Genomic DNA, 19,486 nt, shown 5'->3' with positions numbered 1-19,486 from the left:
TGCATACAGGCCGTCCTTCTTACGTACTTTAGGGTGGTTCACGTTTGTATGGGAATAATTCAAACTCTAGCTAGAAGAAGCGGCACCCCCTTATTTGGTTACCCTTATTATGCTGATAATGTACACCAAGTTTTGTAACTTTATCTCAACTACAAGGGGGTGCTTAACCACTTTGAAAATTTTCAATGTTGTATGAAATCCAAAAATAAATACATATTAATTTTTTTTTAAATTTATATATAAGTAGTTGTTTTTACATTATTTGTAAATGTGATTTATAAGTTATTAAATAAAAACGTCTAATTTTTTAAGAAAACTTGAAAAATTATGAAAAATATAAATATGTCGGCGAAGGATGATCCTAATGGCGGTGGGCGCGTGGGGGTAGTACCTAGATGTATTACTTCACAGCCAAAATAATGCCTACGTTCACTCAAGATACCCCTCTTGACGTTCCAAAGTAGAAGGCTTTGGAATCATGGCCTGTCATTTTAGTTCAACAATACGCCATTATTTCGTTACAAGCAAATAATACGTAGCCAAACATTGCTAATCGACTTTATACAGGCGTTTAAAGCTATGAACTGTAACACTGCAATACGTCCTTCTGGTGTCTCGCTCCGACAAATAAATATATTTTTTTATTTAATAACTTATATATCACATTTACAAATAATGTGAAAACAACTACTTATATAAAAATCTATAAAAATATAATTTATTTATTTTTGGATTTCATACAACGTTGAAAATTTTCAACGTGGTTGAGCACCCCCTTATAGTTGAGATAAAGTTACAAAACTTGGTGTACATTATCAGCATAATAAGTGTAACCAAATAAGGGGGTGCCGCTTTTTCTAGATAGAGTTTGAATTTTTCCCATACAAACGTGAACCACCCTAAAGTACGTAAGAAGGACGGCCTGTATGCATTAGTAAGACATTTTTACCTTGCTGCTCCAAAATTTTTTTTACAAAAAATGTATTTTATGCAATAGTATATTCTGCATTAAATAACAAAAAATTGAGGTTGTCGCTATCTAACAAGTATTAAAAAAAAAGTTAAAAAAATTAAAAATAATTTTTTAATCCTTTATAAACAAGTTACAACCTTAATTTTTTTTTGAAAATATACTACTATTAGATGCAATTAACATCCAAACTTAATAACAATCGAACCACTAGTTTAGCTACAAAAAAATAAAAACGATTTAAAAAGATTTTTTTTAGCCAAACCAAGGGGATTCTAGCCTTGAAATTTGGTAAAACGATATCTTAAGACAAATAAACGCACCTAAGAAAGGTATACACTTCAGCCAGGGGCAGTTTCACTATAGGATTGCGGCTAGACCCTTTATTCTAAGTAGGGATATTATCTAAATTAATTAAAATTTCCTATGAAAATGTTTTGTGTAGTTTGTCATGACCATGACTTTTAATTAAGTTTGTAACCTAGAATATCGTTAATAATATCACGGTTTGAATAAACTTAAAAGAGAAACTTAAACACAGAAAATATCGTCTTCCTAAGTATTCCTTTACTAATTGCTATTTTCAGAAACTAGCAGGAGTTATGTTGACACAATACAGCATCAGCAGTCCTGTCTCACACAATACACGTCTCAAGTTACTAGAAGCTTGGAACAATATAAGACAGAATATACCTACCTCCTAAGTACAGAAAAGGAAACAGTAAGTAAGTATTTATAAATTCTTACTACTTCTCGTACGTATAACAAGACCAATATTTGATAGGCAAGGGTCCTAGCGCCAAACAATATGTTGCGACATCCGCGCTCCTAAGCAAGTCGATAAGTATGTTTACTAAAATATATATAACAAGAATAGTGTAACTGCTGTCAAAAGCCGACGAATTGGCAGAATTAGCAGAATATTACCGTTGGATGCGCGAGTGATGGCCTAGGGCCCGTTTCTCAAAAGCTTGTAACTTGTAATACTAATACAAGCGGATGTCACTTTTTGACAGCTTTTGTTAGAAAGTCCACTTGTATTACAAGTTACAAGCTTTTGAGAAACAGGCCCCTAATGGTTAACTAAGTTCCGGGAAAACTACAAGCGGTGTTCTAATTTTTCCCCATTCCCGCCTATTGGTCCTATCCAATGCACGCTCTCGCCACTTTTCACAAAATGTAGGTATCTAATCTATCTAGATCGTCCCGCCATCTCTGTTTTAATTTCAGTGGTGTTGAAACTTAAAAAAAAACTTATAACTGTGGAAATACGATTGTGTGCTTCTTTAGCATAGGATAGGTTGAATTCTGTGAATTGACTCTAGTTTATGCAGGTTAAGTAAAGTCTAGTATGTAGACTTACACCCTACAACAACTTACACCCTTCGGTCGTTAGCCAAGGAATAACAAGGCTGAGCTCGCATATTAGGTTCTATTCATAGAGAATTTCATTACGTAATAAATAGTGGGCTTGAGGCAAAAATCCTTCTACGTAACATTGCAGAATGAGTTTGATATTGTACCTAACATATCAACCTCATACCTAAATTGAAGAAGCGTGATCTATGAATAATAACATTTTCACGTTCACGAATTATAATAAGTACTTATATCGTCTTTTTTATACAGATTTTGAGTGTGTGATGTGCCTACTTTCAGGTGGCGAGGTACGAACAACTACAATAATAAATAAAATTAACTTCCCTCTTAGACATTATTAATTTAATTATCCACCTCTTAACCATCCTTATAAAAATGCACAAGGAAATTTCTACTATACTACAGAAGCAGTGTCTAATTGATTTATTATTTTCATTGATATTTCGACAAGAAACTTATATTTTGTAAGTAAATAGTAACCCTTGCTACACGGTCGCCGACAAGCCCCTCAGACCGCGTGGCCTTGGTCTGGACGGATCGTGTAGACAGTTGTTTCCAACAAAATTTGACCAAAACTGACCAAGGTCAGACCAAGGACAGACGGTTAGAAGGCTTGTCGGCGACCGTGTAGCAAGGGCTTTATTTTTCACATCTGCTCTCAGGCACTTTGTCAATACCTACTTGTCTTTTAGGTGGGTTAACTTAGATTAATTCCTGCAAGAAGGGAGACAGTATATTATATTATATTATAGGGAGACATGGTATTTAGGTAAATAACTGTAATTTCATTTCGTTCTTGGACGCTGGATATTGCAGTGATATTACAGGCCTTCCGTTATGAAACATTTGCTGTAAGTATTCGCCACCTAGTGTACCTAGGTAGGCCAACACTACGTAGAGTGAACACCCAAAGGATCTCCTTTCGCTGTTTTACACCGCCATCGCCATATTTTAATCTCCCGGACATTAACGACTTTACTCCGGGAGCCACAAAAAGTAATTCTTCATGTGATCACATAACACGTATCATGAAAACAGTTCGAAAAGGTCGATCTCACGCGCTGATAAATTATTTATGAGGGAATTTCGTTCCGTGCCGCCATATTTACATGAGTCGGGAGATTGTTGGGCTTACACTGTTTATGCAAATGCATATTCCTTTATGAATGCACACGGTGTTTGTGGCCCGATTAAATTAAGCCCAGGGGAGTGCTTAGTAAGTGATTGCTGCAGTCTTAGTAATTAGGATATTGGAGAGCAAACAAACGGGCTAGAAGCGTATACTGTTGCAGTTACAAATTAAACAAGCAAGATGCATTGTTTTATTTAAATTGCAGTTGGTTTTTCGTCGTCTTCTAGCATCTTTTATAAAGAATGGTTGAATTATAATGATATTGATAACCCCTCGTGCGGCAAGATGCTTCGAAATGGACGCTCTCCGACACGCGCACGCGGCGGCGGCCGCCATTTTTAATATTGAAAATGTTACGGGTAATGTTAGAAGGTTAATTAAAGTCAAGTTTACCCTGGTATAAGTAACTAGTATTACCCAAGCCTTTTGGGTCATCATCTTCCTCGCGTTGTCCCGGCATTTTGCCACGGTTCATGGGAGCCTGGGGTCCGCTTGGCAACTAATCCCAGTAATTGGCGTGGGCACTAGTTTTACGAAAGCGACTGCCATCTGACCTTCCAACCCAGAGGGTAAACTAGGCCCGTATCGGGATTAGTCCGGTTTCCTCACGATGTTTTCCTTCACCGAAAAGCGACTGGTAAATATCAAATGATATTTCGTACATAAGTTCAGAAAAACTCATTGGTACGAGCCGGGGTTCGAACCCGCGACCTCCGGATTGCAAGTCGCACGCTCTTACCGCTCTTAGGCCACCAGCGCTTTTTTCAAGTTCCATAGAATAACACTTTAGATATATACGGGTAAGCGCCGAATACAAATGAAAGTTGATTTAATTTTCAGACTTTACCCAAAAGGTTTAACTTAACGCTTAACTTAAATTTTTACTACATACATATACCTAGTAAGGGAATGAACAAGAGAACATTGAATTACATCAGGAATGATTGTGTTAAATAATATTTTTTCGGAGCAACGTTTGTGCTAAATTATTCCAGGAAGAGTAACGAAATAACCACAACATAAAAACTCACAACAGTCTCTTATAAGCCTTTACACATGTTACGGCTTTTCGCAAAAGATTGTTATGTGGTTTTTCAGGGAAGAAAAACATTAAATTAATATCAGCACCCTGGCGCACGCCGGGCGGGTCACCTAGCCTTTTATTATTTCTTCTTCCCTTGATTTACGAGCCCTCTGTCACATGCTGAGATAATTTCATTGCATTGCCAATAAAAAGGTGTTCATTTTCATGGAGTAATCGTGTAGAAACTAGAATTATGGTCAGCCATGTCATCTAGAAATATTCCATCTTTGTTTTAAGCTATAGAAGTATTGTTTCCTCACAATGTCTTTTGAATTTATAAGTCACGAGAAAGTAAATATTCTCCATTGCGCCACAAATGAAAACAAATGAAAGAAGACATTTAAAATGCAAACAAAGGTAAAGGCCTAAATAAATGACTGGTGGAAGAAGCAATTCTATAATATAGACAAAGTGATACACTTTGTATGATTTGTATATTAATCTAGTATTGTATGTAATCAGTGTCCTAAAAAATAAAAATGCATAATTCCAAGTAGATTTATTAATTGTCTTAAAACCTAATCTTAAACAAAAATTACGACGACGATCGCCAAGTCAAACAGCCAAATAATGTAACAATAATAACCAGCGATACTGAGTTCAAAGAAAAGCATTCGATTAACTTTGGAAGATATCACCCAGTCAAACAGCCAAATAATGTAACAATAATAATCAGCGATACTGAGTTCAAAGAAAAGCATTCGATTAACTTAGGAAGATATAGCCAAGTCAAACAGCCAAATAATGTAACAATAATAACCAGCGATACTGAGTTCAAAGAAAAGCATTCGATTAACTTTGGAAGATATCGCCAAGTCAAACAGCCAAATAATGTAACAATAATAACCAGCGATACTGAGTTCAAAGAAAAGCATTCGATTAACTTTGGAAGATTAACAATTCATTTTTTAATGAATAGAAACAAAACGTTCTTCAAGCACTACAGTTTGGAATTACATTTAGCGCAAGGATGTAACACAATCTTGTGAAAATAGACTTTATCGATAATACACAGTTCGTCAACGTAGATAAGCGTCTACGTCCATCCACATCCATTTAATTTAACCGGCGGGAATAGATTGAAGCGTGTGATCTCTCGTTCGTGATTTTATCGCAACCTTTAAGTACCTATAGAGTCATAAGGCCATTACGAAAGAAGCTGGAATAGAAGAGGAATTTGCGCCTGACTGAATAAAGAAGTATACGAATTGGTTTCATGACAATCTATTTCATAATGATTACCAAAGTTACGATAAATTGGGACCTACATATTTTCTAGCCTTGTATCGTAAATGGATAATTCAAACACTTGATGTATTCTGGCTTCGAAAAACCTAGCGTTCCGGGAAAAATAGCAGAGAAAGTAATAATACTTAATATGTATAATATAATTAAGTGATTTTATTATCTGCATATTGTATTCAAGAGCTCAAGAAAGTAAAATTTATAATAAGTATGAAATGAAAAAGAAAACTATAAAAGTAAACGATTTTACCAAAACCCTTTTCAACACATGTGTGGGAAATAATCAGTTTCCCTACTACACAACCCTATGATGGAACGATTATTTATTTTGCTTCGGAAACAAATAATATTTGAATTCAGGAGGTAGATGTAAGTGGTAAAGGATCCTACGTGACCTGCGTGCTATAGCGGCCGCTTCACACTCCTATAGGACTATAGTCACTAGTTCTGTCTGTTTTTAACTGACTTAAAAAAGAAGGAGGAGGGGGGGGGGGGGGAGTGTCCGGTTGTTTTTGGTTGGGCAATAGTAAGTGATGACCGTAGCCTAGCCGGTAGGTCACTACCTACGAATCCCCTGGTCCTGGGTTCAAATTTCAGCAAGTGCATTGATTTGTGTGATCAGCACTAATATATTTTATTTCTGAGTCATGGATGTTTTCCATGCAAACAAGTATTAAATATTAAATATATCGATGCCTTATTTACTAAAACCAAAGAAATTGCTTTTAGCATTACCTAAGCGTATGAAACTCTCACTTAACTGCTATTTATAACTTCGAAACTTACTTTCCTGACCGCCGTGCCGTAACGGACTCAAACGTACAATGAAATAATAAATGCGCATAGACGGCGAAGTTAATAGACTAAAAATAAAATAAAATAAATTCAACCCTTTTATTGCAGAGTGTAAACGCGCCCCTACACCGCTTCTGAGCACGTCCCTGTTCCTCCGTAACTCACTTACATTTCTACCCAATTACAGATGTCCGAAAGAAGGCGGAAGAACGTATAAAGCGGCAATATCTAACTTTGGGGTGAAGTAAGTGAATTATATTAGTATTCTTGGATGTGTTTCATAATAACTGCAAGATTGCTTTGAGAACAAAATTGAAAGAATTTTTTTAACAATATTTTTATTTTGGAGATAATACTTATTGAATATCAATTTGATCAAGGGTATTTATTGTTGTAAGGTCACATAAGTCAGGTCAGTTTCTGAGCGATTATTTTATGAGCAGTGTGCTAACTCGAATAATGCTAAGCACGAATGTTATAGTGATATTTATTATTAAAAAAATATGAATCTATATTTATGCATTTGCCCGATGGAAATCGTCTATTAGGTACTGTAAACCAGGTTCAATATCATGACGTAAGGTTTAACTAAACAAGTTCAATTTCAGTTTTAAAAATCTGTCCGTTTTCACGTTTACTTAAATATTCATAAGAATACATTTCGTTTCGTCAAGGTAACAAAACTAAGTACTTATTCGCCCCAATATACAATAATACGAACAAGCGTAATTCAATTAACACTTAAGTAAAATAAATAGCCCGTATTGAAAATAAAATACTACGAGAACATCACAAAGGCAGTCAGTTGCGCTGGCTCGGGGCTTGCCTGTCTATGTCCGCGTTATTTAATTGTATCAAGGAATTAGCCGCTATGCACAGCAAATTAAATTCTGTATGCAACTACACATAAGACCTATTACAACGAAACCGTTTGTATGGAAATTTTGTACAAAGTGGCCTGAGGGTCGATTTTCTATGGCAGCGATGGTAATAATAATACTCTATGGCAGCTAGAGGTCTCCAAATTGTTGATCCGCAGGCAACGGAAAGGCATTTGGCTATTTGGCGAGATTAGCAGCTACGGGCTGTAGCTTGGAAACCTCTATGGTAGTTCTCTTACCTTGATCATGACTTTCAGCATCGCGTATCTAGTGAACAGGTTCCTCTGCGCCTTGGACTCGTTGTAGCGCGTCATGAGCGTCACCAGCGCCTTCTTAGCGGTGTCATAGTTCTCGTCCAACCGTATCCGCACCATGCGCAGCCGCTCGTTCGTCTCTATTACCTCCTCCTTTGTCTGCCCGCCTGGTACAAACAAAAGAATATTCATCATCATCATTAGCCTCATCATAATTAGACCAATACGGGTTTACGATTTCTTATTCTTATGAATTTCTTTGAAGATGTATGAATGAATGTTTCATGACAATGTTTCCATCACACACGAGCAAATGCTAAAAAAGTCTCATTACATTTTTAAGCTTTTTGAGAAGTTACGTAGGAAGGTTAGTAGTAGATATGAATATTTTTATGGTTAAAAATCTTAAACATAAAATGGAACGTAACACTAGTTTTGAACGTCCTCGTGAAATATATCCAAAAAATTAAGAATCTTCCCAGCATTCGTTTTTGAATTCAGAGCAGGTTAATTGATTAAAATCTGCGTATAAATTAGGTCGTTAAGTAATGAGCGAGCACCACTTAATCACGTTAGTAATTGTCTGTTCATGATCGTTCTTTATGCGGTAGGTCAGCCAAAATTATTTTATACTCGTAGTTTTATATAATTGTGGACCAAATTCAGGTCGCATTCCTCGCGGTTTACTAATAAATTTAATGTTACGTTAAAATAATGTCCTAATGTCTCACTCAGTGCTATTTAGAAGAATAAGTGCCTCTGCCTACCTAACTAATATTATAACAAAGTAGTAAATAGTCGTACCTATAATAAAATAAAATAGTAGTACTTTGGAAACCTGTAGCTTTTGTACCTATTGTTACGAGCCTTCTACGGCACAATAAGTAGATCTGTTTTAAACGCGTGAGATGGTCGTTAATCATAATTTGTCTACTGCAGCCATTCTCAAAGTGTGTTCCGCGGAACCCTAGGGTTCCGCGACACCCCTGCAGGGGTTCCGCAAGAATTTAGAATAATAAAATAAGCATAATTATTATGCTTATTAATAAAAAAATACACTTCTAAAAACTATTGTTTTATTGTAGGGTTCCATCAAGTATTTCGCTTTCCAAAAGGGTTCCGTCAAAAAAAAAGATTGAGAACCGCTGGTCTACTGAAACCATCACTAATTTAATTTTACAAGCAGAAACATCTGCGACCGATGCTATAAAGCTTAGTAGAATAAATTTAAAAGTGGAAAAATTACTGTCTTGGGTGAGACTTGTATCCAGAGGCCGTGAGTTCAAGTCTCACCTAAGACAGTAATTTTTCCACTTTTAAATTTATTGAAACCATCACTGTCTTTCAGGTTTTCTGCAGTCCAGCCGGTTACTTTTCACGAAGACCTTGCCTCTCGTCGTGTCCCTAAAAATCTCGGTTCCCGAATTTGAACAAAGTCATTGATCAAAACGTTTCACGTCACTCTGCTGAAACATTGGACATTAATCACTGATACGATCATTGAATAACGAACAAATAAATCCAATTCTGTTCGTAGTGCCGCGGGCTTTGCAGTTGCCCCTGTTGCCAGTTCCGTGCCACAATGCTTAATAAAATGTGTGTTGTACTGGTTGTACAATGGCTTATACTTTAAGGATTTGTATGGGAATATCCGCGGATCCAGATCCAGATAATTTCATACATTTCGGATCCGGATTGCAAATAGACATGGGTAGTTCGCGAATGAAAGATTCAATTGAAGTACTTCACTTGATGTCACTCGTTCATTCACTAGTTAGTTCAGTTCGGATTCATTTAGTTCTTTACTTCAGCAGTTCAGTTTAAAAACCTTTTCATTTACTTGCTCATTTGCTTAGAGAGTGACAAGGACGCCATGTTAAACCTAAGATTCATAAATTAATTTTTTTGAGTGATTCATATTGAAATAAATTATCTATCAAATTCTTCACTCAACTCAATATATCCGCAAATGAGAGAAATAAAACCAGTACTGTTGATATACTCGTATCTATATCTGTTGAGCTACTGCACTAAACTGAACTAGTGAACTAAAGGAGTGAAGTACCTACTTCAGAGCGTATGAAAGATGCATATCAATCTTTTCTTTTTAGTGGCACATTTTGCGCATTGTGATGCCCACGGACGCTTTCTGTCACAGCACCGCTGGCTGTCGGCATCGGCAGTGCGTTCACTCTCACACCCTGGAACCTAAATGTTCCCGAATTGTATCTAAATGACCCGGATAAAAATCTTTGCTGAGCAATAATGACTAAGATACCTACTTAGTCATTATTGCTCATCAAAAATAACTGAAGTACCTAGTTTTTAGGGTTCCGTAGCCAAATGGCAAAAAACGGAACCCTTATAGATTCGTCATGTCTGTCTGTCTGTCCGTCTGTCCGTCTGTCTGTCCGTCCGTATGTCACAGCCACTTTTCTCCGAAACTATAACAACTATACTGTTGAAACTTGGTAAGTAGATGTATTCTGTGAACCGCATTAAGATTTTCACACAAAAATAGAAAAAAAACAATAAATTTATGGGGTTCCCCATACTTCGAACTGAAACTCAAAATTTTTTTTTCATCAAACCCATACGTGTGGGGTATCTATTATGGATAGGTCTTCAAAAATGATATTGAGGTTTCTAATATCATTTTTTTCTAAACTGAATAGTTTGCGCGAGAGACACTTCCAAAGTGGTAAAATGTGTGTCCCCCCCCTGTAACTTCTAAAATAAGAGAATGATAAAACTAAAAAAAATATATGATGTACAATTACCATGTAAACTTCCACCGAAAATTGGTTTGAACAAGATCTAGTAAGTAGTTTTTTTTTATACGTCATAAATCGCCTAAATACGGAACCCTTCATGGGCGAGTCCGACTCGCACTTGGCCGCTTTTTTTAACACAAAGTCCTTAGAGGTTTTGTTGTTATAGCGGCAACAGAAATACATCTGTGAAAATTTCAACTGTCTAGCTATCACGGTTCATGAGCCTGGTGACGGACAGACAGACAGACGGACAGCGGAGTCTTAGTAATAGGGTGCGTTTTTACCCTTTGGGTACGGAACCCTAAAAAAAGTACGAATTTAAGTTGCTTAAAAATCTATATTTCCAATAACAGCCTATCAACTTAAATACCTTTTTATTCTCAGCAACATCTCCAACAGTGGCGTGCACTTCATAAAGGCAAAAAGGCACTGCCTACCCTACTATAATTCCGATATCTATCCTTTTAAACTACTTTAATTTATACTTGATCGTATCTGTAATCTATAAAACATTCTAAAAAATTAATAAGCGCTCCATCTACCGGTGTCCGTTGTCGTCATCTATAATTCTACGCAACGAAGTTTACACCACGCGGGCCACGCGGCACTAGCGCCGCTGCGCGCCTGCCGCCTTGCACGGCAAAGACAGAAAACATTTCGGCCTAAACCTTTCTATGTGTGCATGTCCGTGAGTCGTAGTTACGCGGTAACAGTGTAGTGGGCCTTCCTATAAATACGAGCACACAATGATACAAGTAATTCACACATTTAGGCGCTGATAGGCAGCGCCTATCGTTCGAATCCTTAACGATGAAGGCTGAAGGTTTCCGAATAGTTCCGATGCGATGCATGATTACGTGACTATTTTAAAAAGTAGCATTTGTTATGGTAACTTAGTATAAAGACGAGACTACTTTTTTATTCGTTTAGTTTACTTATTTATTTACATTTTTTTTATTTTGTTTTGGTGAGATAACGATAACAGTTATAGCCTGACCAGTAATATATGATAATTGTCAAGAGGGCGCTGTTATTCTCATGTATAGGGTGACAATTCAGTGTAGTATGAAAAAATTAGTTCCAGTGAAATTCCGCAACATGGCGCACCCTCAATAGATCCTGGTTCACCTATACCGGCAATTAGAATAATTGTGATTAGTGAAAATATAGATATTTTAAATTGTGAACGTTGTACGGTGTGTGTGTGTGTGTGTGTATACCGACTAGGGCTCGCGGTCGTGTCCGGGTTTCGTGTACACGTGTTCGGTACCCGTTTCCGTACTACACGTACACGGTTTTCTGACCCGTTCTACACGTGTATACGGGTACACGTGTAATTAAGATCCGTGTATCCGTGTACCCGTGTACCCGTGTACACGGCGAAACGGATCTTAAATACACGCGGGTCTAACCCGTTCTTGACGTGTAGCGGAGATTAAAGTTATGTATAGCTTTAAATACCAGTTTTATCGGATTTTCAAATTCGGACTTGCAAGTTATATTTGACCCACTTCCGATGAAGCTGAAAATTTCCATACGTGTGTAAGTCGGGTGACAATGCAATATTAATGGAGCTGAACTGATGAATACTGATGATGGAGACAGGAGGAGGCCATATGAACTCTGTGATATAACAACCGAATTGTATTTGGGGTTTTTAGAATATACTCGTGGAAAGAAAAGTTCAGTCAGCGATAAAATCTTGTACCAAAAATGAAAGTTTTGCCAAAAACTTATTTATTCTTTATTTAAATACTCCAGGACCCGCTTATTTTAATCGCTTAATATCGCTTTCAAATAATTGCTAAAAACGACACCGTTATTGGTAGAGTGAACAGAAATGAAAATATTTATTTTTGTGTACTAGTTAAAATATCAAATTGTATTATAAAAAGAAACATAAATGCTATTATTATTATTCGACACAGGCTGTGAAATGCTTTACAACGGTTCTCATTTTTAACACGCTTTTATTAGGTCGACCTGTATGTAACTAAATTGTAATGGAATCTTGCAAGTTAAATTTGATTCACTTCCCGGTTTCCGATTGAGCTGAAATTTTGCATACATATGTAAGTCGGGTGACAATGCAATATTATGGTACAATAGAGCTGATCTGATGATGAAGACAGGAGGTGGCCATAGGAACTCTGTGATGAAACAACGGAACCTAATTGTGTTAGGGGTTTTTAGAATTGACTCGATGAGTATTAGTTGTCTGTCGTAAGAAAAGTACAGTCAGCGATAAAAGCGTGTAACAAAAATGAAATTTTTGCCAAAAACTTATTTTAAATTAAACAGTAATTTTCAAAGATATAAAAAATTGTTTTTCTACAAATTGTCACAAATGGTAAAATGCTTGTTTCCATATAGAAAAGATTTATAATTATTTGTAATATGTAGTGACTGTTTATGGTGCATAATATTTTCTGAATTGATTACTTTAAACTTAAAGTATCTACAAGTAAAATGTGAAGATTTCATTAGTTGATTTATTGATTGATTGATAAAAACTTCATTATATATCATATACCACACAATAATAAGAACGGTAGTTTTAAATCCCATCCTCATTCCCATTCTGACCCTTAATGTTTCAATACCTTAATTACAAATATACTACAGAACTGTTTATTTAAATATACTATACATTCTAATAAATTATAACTGTTATAAATGTAAAAAAAATCGCATTCATTTTAACGCAGTTTTTGGTTTCACCATACGAAGTAGGAAGAAATGTAGTTACTCAGGGGTCGTCATGGTGGGTGGTTTTTGATGTATTGATAACAAATGTCTTTCTATGGCTCCTGTTGAACCACCATGGCACGAAAACTCGTTATTTGCCCGGTCATTGCACAAAGAGCAATAGGCTTTGTCACCGGATCTGGCAAAGTTCCACACCCAACTTCTTCTCATTTTTTTTTTAACAAAAATTAACAGTAAACAACAAAACAAAAACTATTAATAAAACAACAAAACGGTACGATTAACGTAGATAGACTTTAGTATCCAACTGACCAATAGGCGAACAGGAGTAGTTAGACTCTATGAGTTCTATGAGATACTTTTTAAATCTTAGGCATAGATATTATTCATTGTTTGCTGTCTCTGTCACTAGTAAAATGCTTTTAAGAGCCGCGCGGCAACAAAACAATAGAATAATCCTACCTGAAAGATTAGTTGTTGTATTTTTTTGCAGATGTGTCTAGCTTATCACAAAGAGATAAGACCAAAAGCACCAACGCACGTTGTAAAAACAACACGTTCTATTGAATGAAACTTCTGCACTTTGTTTATTATCTATGTCATGTATTTTGTTTTTCACACGATATGGCAATTTAAAATACTTAATCTCATTTTGTTAGTACCCCGTTCGTGGTAGTTTCAGTTATGCTTACTATCTACTTTTGTCTTAGTTAGATAATCATTTAGGTCGTTAAATATTAAATTATAAATATAGATTTCATTGCTATACGTATAAAATGCATGTACCTACCTAGACTTAACAAATATGGAGTGCCCTAACAGGGTGTCATATGTGTACCTACCATCCTCAAATTATAACAGCTGATGTATAATGAGCATGACTATAGATGACAATACAACAAAGAATAGGTTTACTTTCATTATCAAAAAACTACATCAATGAGAAAAATTATATAAATGAACTCAACGGTACCTAAGTTATTGTTAATTTTAATTTAATTAGAGTAAAACAAAACATATGAATTATTGAAACAAAGTCTACTTTATTATTGACATTACCAATCAATAACACGTTAAACTGCAAAGTAATCGAACTTTCCTAATCTCTCTTATATTCCACCGTATCTCTTCATAGCACGAATCTCTGCTACACGAAAATGAACGGTTGAACCCGCGGGTAAATAAGGTCCGTTCTTTCGTGTACCCGTGTACACGGGTACACGGGTACCCGTGTAAACGTTTCTGGATCCGGGCGGGTTCGTGTAGTTCGGGTTCTTAGTACCGCCGGGCTTAAGAACACGGGTACCCGTGTCAGCGTGTAACACGTGTATCGGGAGCTCTAATACCGACTATTAAAAATTATGCATACTCAAAGCTTTCTTTTAGCAAAAAAAAGTGATTGAAAAGGGCCGGTGAACATCGGAATTGCAGTTAACACAAACAAGTGGTCAAGTAAAATCAATCAGTTTTCGTATATTTGCCGTGGTTAATTACATACTTAATTACGTACGTCATTATTAACCGACTTGACAAGGATGTGAAACCATCACGGATTTTTGTTGGTAAGCTAGTAAGACTGTTGTCTGTTAGTAGCTCTTATTTTAAGAGTTCCGTACCCAAAGGGTAAAAACGGGACCCTATTACTAAGACTCCGCTGTCCGTCCGTCCATCTGTCTGTCACCAGGCTTTATCTCATTAACCGTGATAGCTAGGCAGTTGAAATTTTCACAGATGATGTATTTCTGTTGCCGCTATAACAACAAATACTAAAAACAGAATATAATAAATATTTAAGTGGTGTTCACATACAACAAACGTGATTTTTTTGCAGTTTTTTACGTAATGGTACGGAACGCTTCGTGCGCGAGTCCAACTCGCACTTGGCCGGTTTTTTTTGCCTACCCAGTCTCAAATCTCTGTGCACGCCACTGATCTCCAGTCCCTTGTCAGTAAACCTGTCAAGGTGTAAAAGGTCCGGAGACGGGGCTAATGAATCGGTGGACTCACGCAGGCCTCGTCTCTGGCTAGTAATCAATGGGCGCGGCGTTAGCATTCTGGTCAGGGCGGACCGCAACCGACTGAGGACAGACTTGGTATATATTTTTAGCGTATATAGTCTGCAGCTGCTAGTGTTGGTTAAAACTTGAGTCCTTTGAGTCCTCTGCTTTAAGACTGGACTGGACTCGAGTTCTTTTCAACTCAATAGAGACCCGAGTCTTTTGTAATAACTATATCTGTTGCACGTCGAACGTGTACTGTATAACATAACACCAGAAAATTATGTAAGTAGTAAGATTAGAACCTTATATACTCTTCGACTGGTTAAAAAAAGATGTACAAAATTAAGTTACAGTGATATAGATATATAAATTTCCTATTTCGTTTTTTTTAATTAGCCTATTAGTGTCCCACTGCTGGGCTAAGACCTCCCCTCTTTCCCGCCACTTGACTACCTGACTCTGTCCAATGCACACTCCCGCCACTCCGCACAGAATGTATTAACGTTGTCCCGCCATCTCCGTTTGGGTCTTCCTTTGCCCCGAGATCCATCCTGTGGGATCCAGTCCGTGGCTAATTTGGCCCAGCGTTCTGGGTGCATTCGGCAGATGTGCCCTGCCCAGTCCCATTTCAGCTTAGCGGCCTTCGTGCATGTGGGCATGCCAGTTTTGGAACGCAGTTCGGTATTTCTAATACGGTCGGTTCTACGAACACCCAGTATTTTTGTATTCCTATTTCGTTACCAAATGTTTTTAATTGAGATGAACGAGTACCTATGTTAATCATAATCATTTATAAATTGTAAGAAAATAGTAAAGTCGAATCTGTATTTTAATAACGACATTAATTTTCAACAAACTTTTTTAATTTTACACATGTCGGCCATACATGAGTAAAAATCGCTCATTTGTTCAGTGGTTTAGCTGTCTGCCCGGCTACGGTGTGGTCTAATCTCGCCCATACTGAATTCTTAATAACGGTTTACACGGCTGTTCTTCTAACTGAATTCGGTGTAAGCTGATGGAGCGCTTTGAGAGGATAAAACTAACACGGTTCTAGTCTAACAACTATTACTGGCTTCTGTCCGTGACTTTTAGTAATCTTTCGTAACTGGTTCGCGTACGATAATAATGCAGCAATATTGCCATGAGATGGTCATGAGAATTTTGCGGTTAGGTAAATTGTGGCCCAGCAGCCCAGCACCCAGCACGGTAGTTACTAATATACGAGGTCCTCATAGACGAACAAAGGGTTAATGGGTAATTAATTTTATTTGAATTTTTGGATCAGAAATACTATTAGCTAATCACTTTTGCATACAAGTGATACAGATGTCTATGCAGGGGTGGTGCCTTTTCTCTGCAGCTGACTGTATATAGGAAGGATATCTACTCGCAGTCGTATATTAAGTATAATGTCGGTAAATACAATGAAATAGTTAATAGAACTCACTGGAAGCCCCCTCGTCCTTGACGTCCTGTACTATGCGGCGGACGCTCTGCGTGAACTTTCCCACTAGGTTGGTGCTTGCTGCAACAAAGAAAACAACATATTAGATACATTTTGCAGCCGCTCGTTGTTGCTCCCTGTCTATTTCATTTTAAATTATTTCTCCCTAGAGTATATAGTATTAGCACACGGCGTTGATGTGCAGAGTGCGACTTGGCATTTAAAACCAAGTTCGACCTTGCAAGTAAACATGTCAATCAGAGAAAAGTAATCTTCAATATGGTCGATATTAAACTTTCGTGAGACATATTTTAAACTGTTTAGAAGACAACGGTTTCACTCACTTGAATTTTTAGTCGCTATTGGCGACATGTAATACAATAATAATGCAATAGCGACTAAAAATTCAAGTGAATGGTGTTTATTTTTCAGTACGGCGCAATCATCTATTTTTTTCTAACAGTCCTAATAACTTTCCATAACACATAAACGTATACTCAAATCACCTTTCTAAGATTTTATCAGATTACCAAGTCAAAGGAAGGAACGATATCAACGACATTTCTCCACTAGTGGCCGTAGGATAACCATATTATTCTGTCATATGTACGTGAGGGAGTAGGCAAAATGAATCGGAACTCAGATAAATGCACCTACAAAATGCTGTGAAGAGCAGATAAGTATTTACTTCATTGAGCCATAGCAAATTGTGGTACTGAGCAAAAGAACATACATTTATATGGGCGAACCACATCCCGAGTTTGTACACGATTGTGCACTCAAAGTAACTTGAGCTGGAAGAGAACCGATAGAAGCCGAAAGCTGGATTAATGAACCGAAAATAAAAGTCCCATAATGCGAAATGAGTGAAAAACTTTCGGAGGATATTTAAGTCAAATAAAAGATTGAATGCTACAGACATTGAACATTGCGCGTTAGATTTATCAACCTATTTATTACCAATTTTTTGGTACAAGTAGACTTTTTCTGTTATCGTTATTTATCTTCGATATTTATTTATTCTATTATGATAAAATTCGTTCGAGGCTCGTAATAAATTAACTCTCTGTTAGATACCTACAAAATATATTGAAGTTGGTTGTTTGTAATATAAAATTAACAAAAAACATTTTTCTTCGAGTAATTTTACACACTTTTAGATACCTACTTTTTTCACAGAATTGGTCCAGAAATGCGATTAAACTTCAATTTATGAAATGGTCGTTAAATTTAGGTCATAATTCATTTCATGATATTGGAATTTTTGTTAAATTTTTCCCCGACCGCAAGCGTTTCCATCAACATTATATAAATTTTTGGTCGAATAAACCTCAAAAATGAGTGCCCGGGTGAACCGAACGTATGACAGTAAATTTTGCGTGATGCCATTACATGATTTCTTGTTCCAATTGCCATCGCCATTTGCCCGTTTTGATTAACTTGAAAAATTACGACATTAATAACAGTAATGGACTGAAAAACTTCGACATATTCCTTTCCTTTTCCTTCCTTTCTACATTAAAAATACTTATTCCAAATACAATAAAGCTGTCAAAAAAACTTGCCAAAGTTTTGATAGCTTGCAAGGTAGTTATTCCAGTATTAAAATGTTCTCACGAAGACTTCAATTCAAAAGTAAACTAAAAATCACATAACTATAAAAATACCCCCAATATCTACGAAATAGACATCTAGTTCTCGCTCACGATCGTTATTAGAAGAAATAAGCAGTCAATATTTACGATATTGAACGATAAACCCTAGAGCGAGCAAAGCGATAATGGAGTTTATGGCGCGCTAAGTGTATCGGATGATATCGCAAGCGAGTTCTTTCCTATCTAGGCATAAACTTCCAGGCATTTTTATGTGCAAAGGTTGCCATTAGGTGTTTAGTATCAGGAGCACCTGGTTATCGAAAACTATTTTTGGTAATCGCGTAAGTAAAGTTGTACTTTTTATATTAGGTAAGATGGTTGCCAACAAATGGCCTGCCTGCAAGTAAGCAGATATCGTAAACGCTTAAAATATGATTTAGATTATTTATTTAAAAAAAAATTACAAAATACGCCGTCTCCCGCTTCAAAAATGGAAAAATAAAGGAAATTGAAAAATATTGCATTGACATTTCTGCTTTCTATACCTAATTAGAAACTTCAGGTCAAAGGCCTTGAGGTTGACATAACGGTGTCGGAAAATAAGGTTGTCGTTTACCGTCTTCATAAAGCACGTGAACTGTACGCAGTTTAACGGACGACATCACTACGACGAACTTTTAGCTTGTGTTATGTTATACAATTTATTACCTATTCATTAGCATTCTGCTTTCAACAGCGTGATAATTCGATATGACGCTCATTTGCGAGAAACGTCAAATAACTAAGAATTTCATCTTGTTAGATACAAGATGAAATTCTTTTAGTTACAAAAAATATCCTGGCATAATTTTATTCCTGCGTTCCACATATTGTTTAAGTAATTATTTAAAAGATCAAAAACGTTGTGTGTTACGATAAGCTAAATTGAATTGTACCTAATTATAGTTCTGTGATGTTGAAAATTGAGTCCTTTGTCATTTATTTTTCAAAAGAGATTTTAATTCACGGTTGAAGTGATTCATTTAGCTCATTAAGCTTACTATATTTTCCGAGCTCAGAAAATACTGCAAACTATTGACGTTTCACAGATAACGTGTATTTGAGAAAATAAGTCTAGATCGCCGGGGAATACGCTTTTATAAAACTTTAACGATTGTGCGTCGGGCAGCCATTTGCTATTCTGTTTCAGCTTGGTTCAACTAGCGCGAGCAAATTGGAAA

At 36.5% G+C, this 19,486-nt stretch overlaps 1 protein-coding gene across 1 annotated transcript in view; it reads right to left on the bottom strand.

Moving 5' to 3' along the window:
* LOC134649624 (uncharacterized) overlaps positions 1–19,486 on the bottom strand; it is a 215,175-nt gene that overhangs the window by 11,998 nt on the left and 183,691 nt on the right. The window contains exons 2-3 of the mRNA XM_063504457.1: positions 16,675–16,752; positions 7,727–7,908 (exon numbers count right to left, since the gene is read on the bottom strand). Of these exons, the coding sequence (XP_063360527.1) occupies positions 7,727–7,908; positions 16,675–16,752 (260 nt within the window). The remainder of the gene's footprint in view (positions 1–7,726; positions 7,909–16,674; positions 16,753–19,486) is intronic.

The sequence above is a fragment of the Cydia amplana genome, chromosome 7, assembly GCF_948474715.1.
Source record: "Cydia amplana chromosome 7, ilCydAmpl1.1, whole genome shotgun sequence".
In the NCBI taxonomy this organism is placed as follows: Eukaryota; Metazoa; Arthropoda; class Insecta; order Lepidoptera; family Tortricidae; genus Cydia; species Cydia amplana.
Note: the sequence above shows the minus strand (reverse complement) of the source record. Positions and strands in the feature narration are given on the sequence as shown.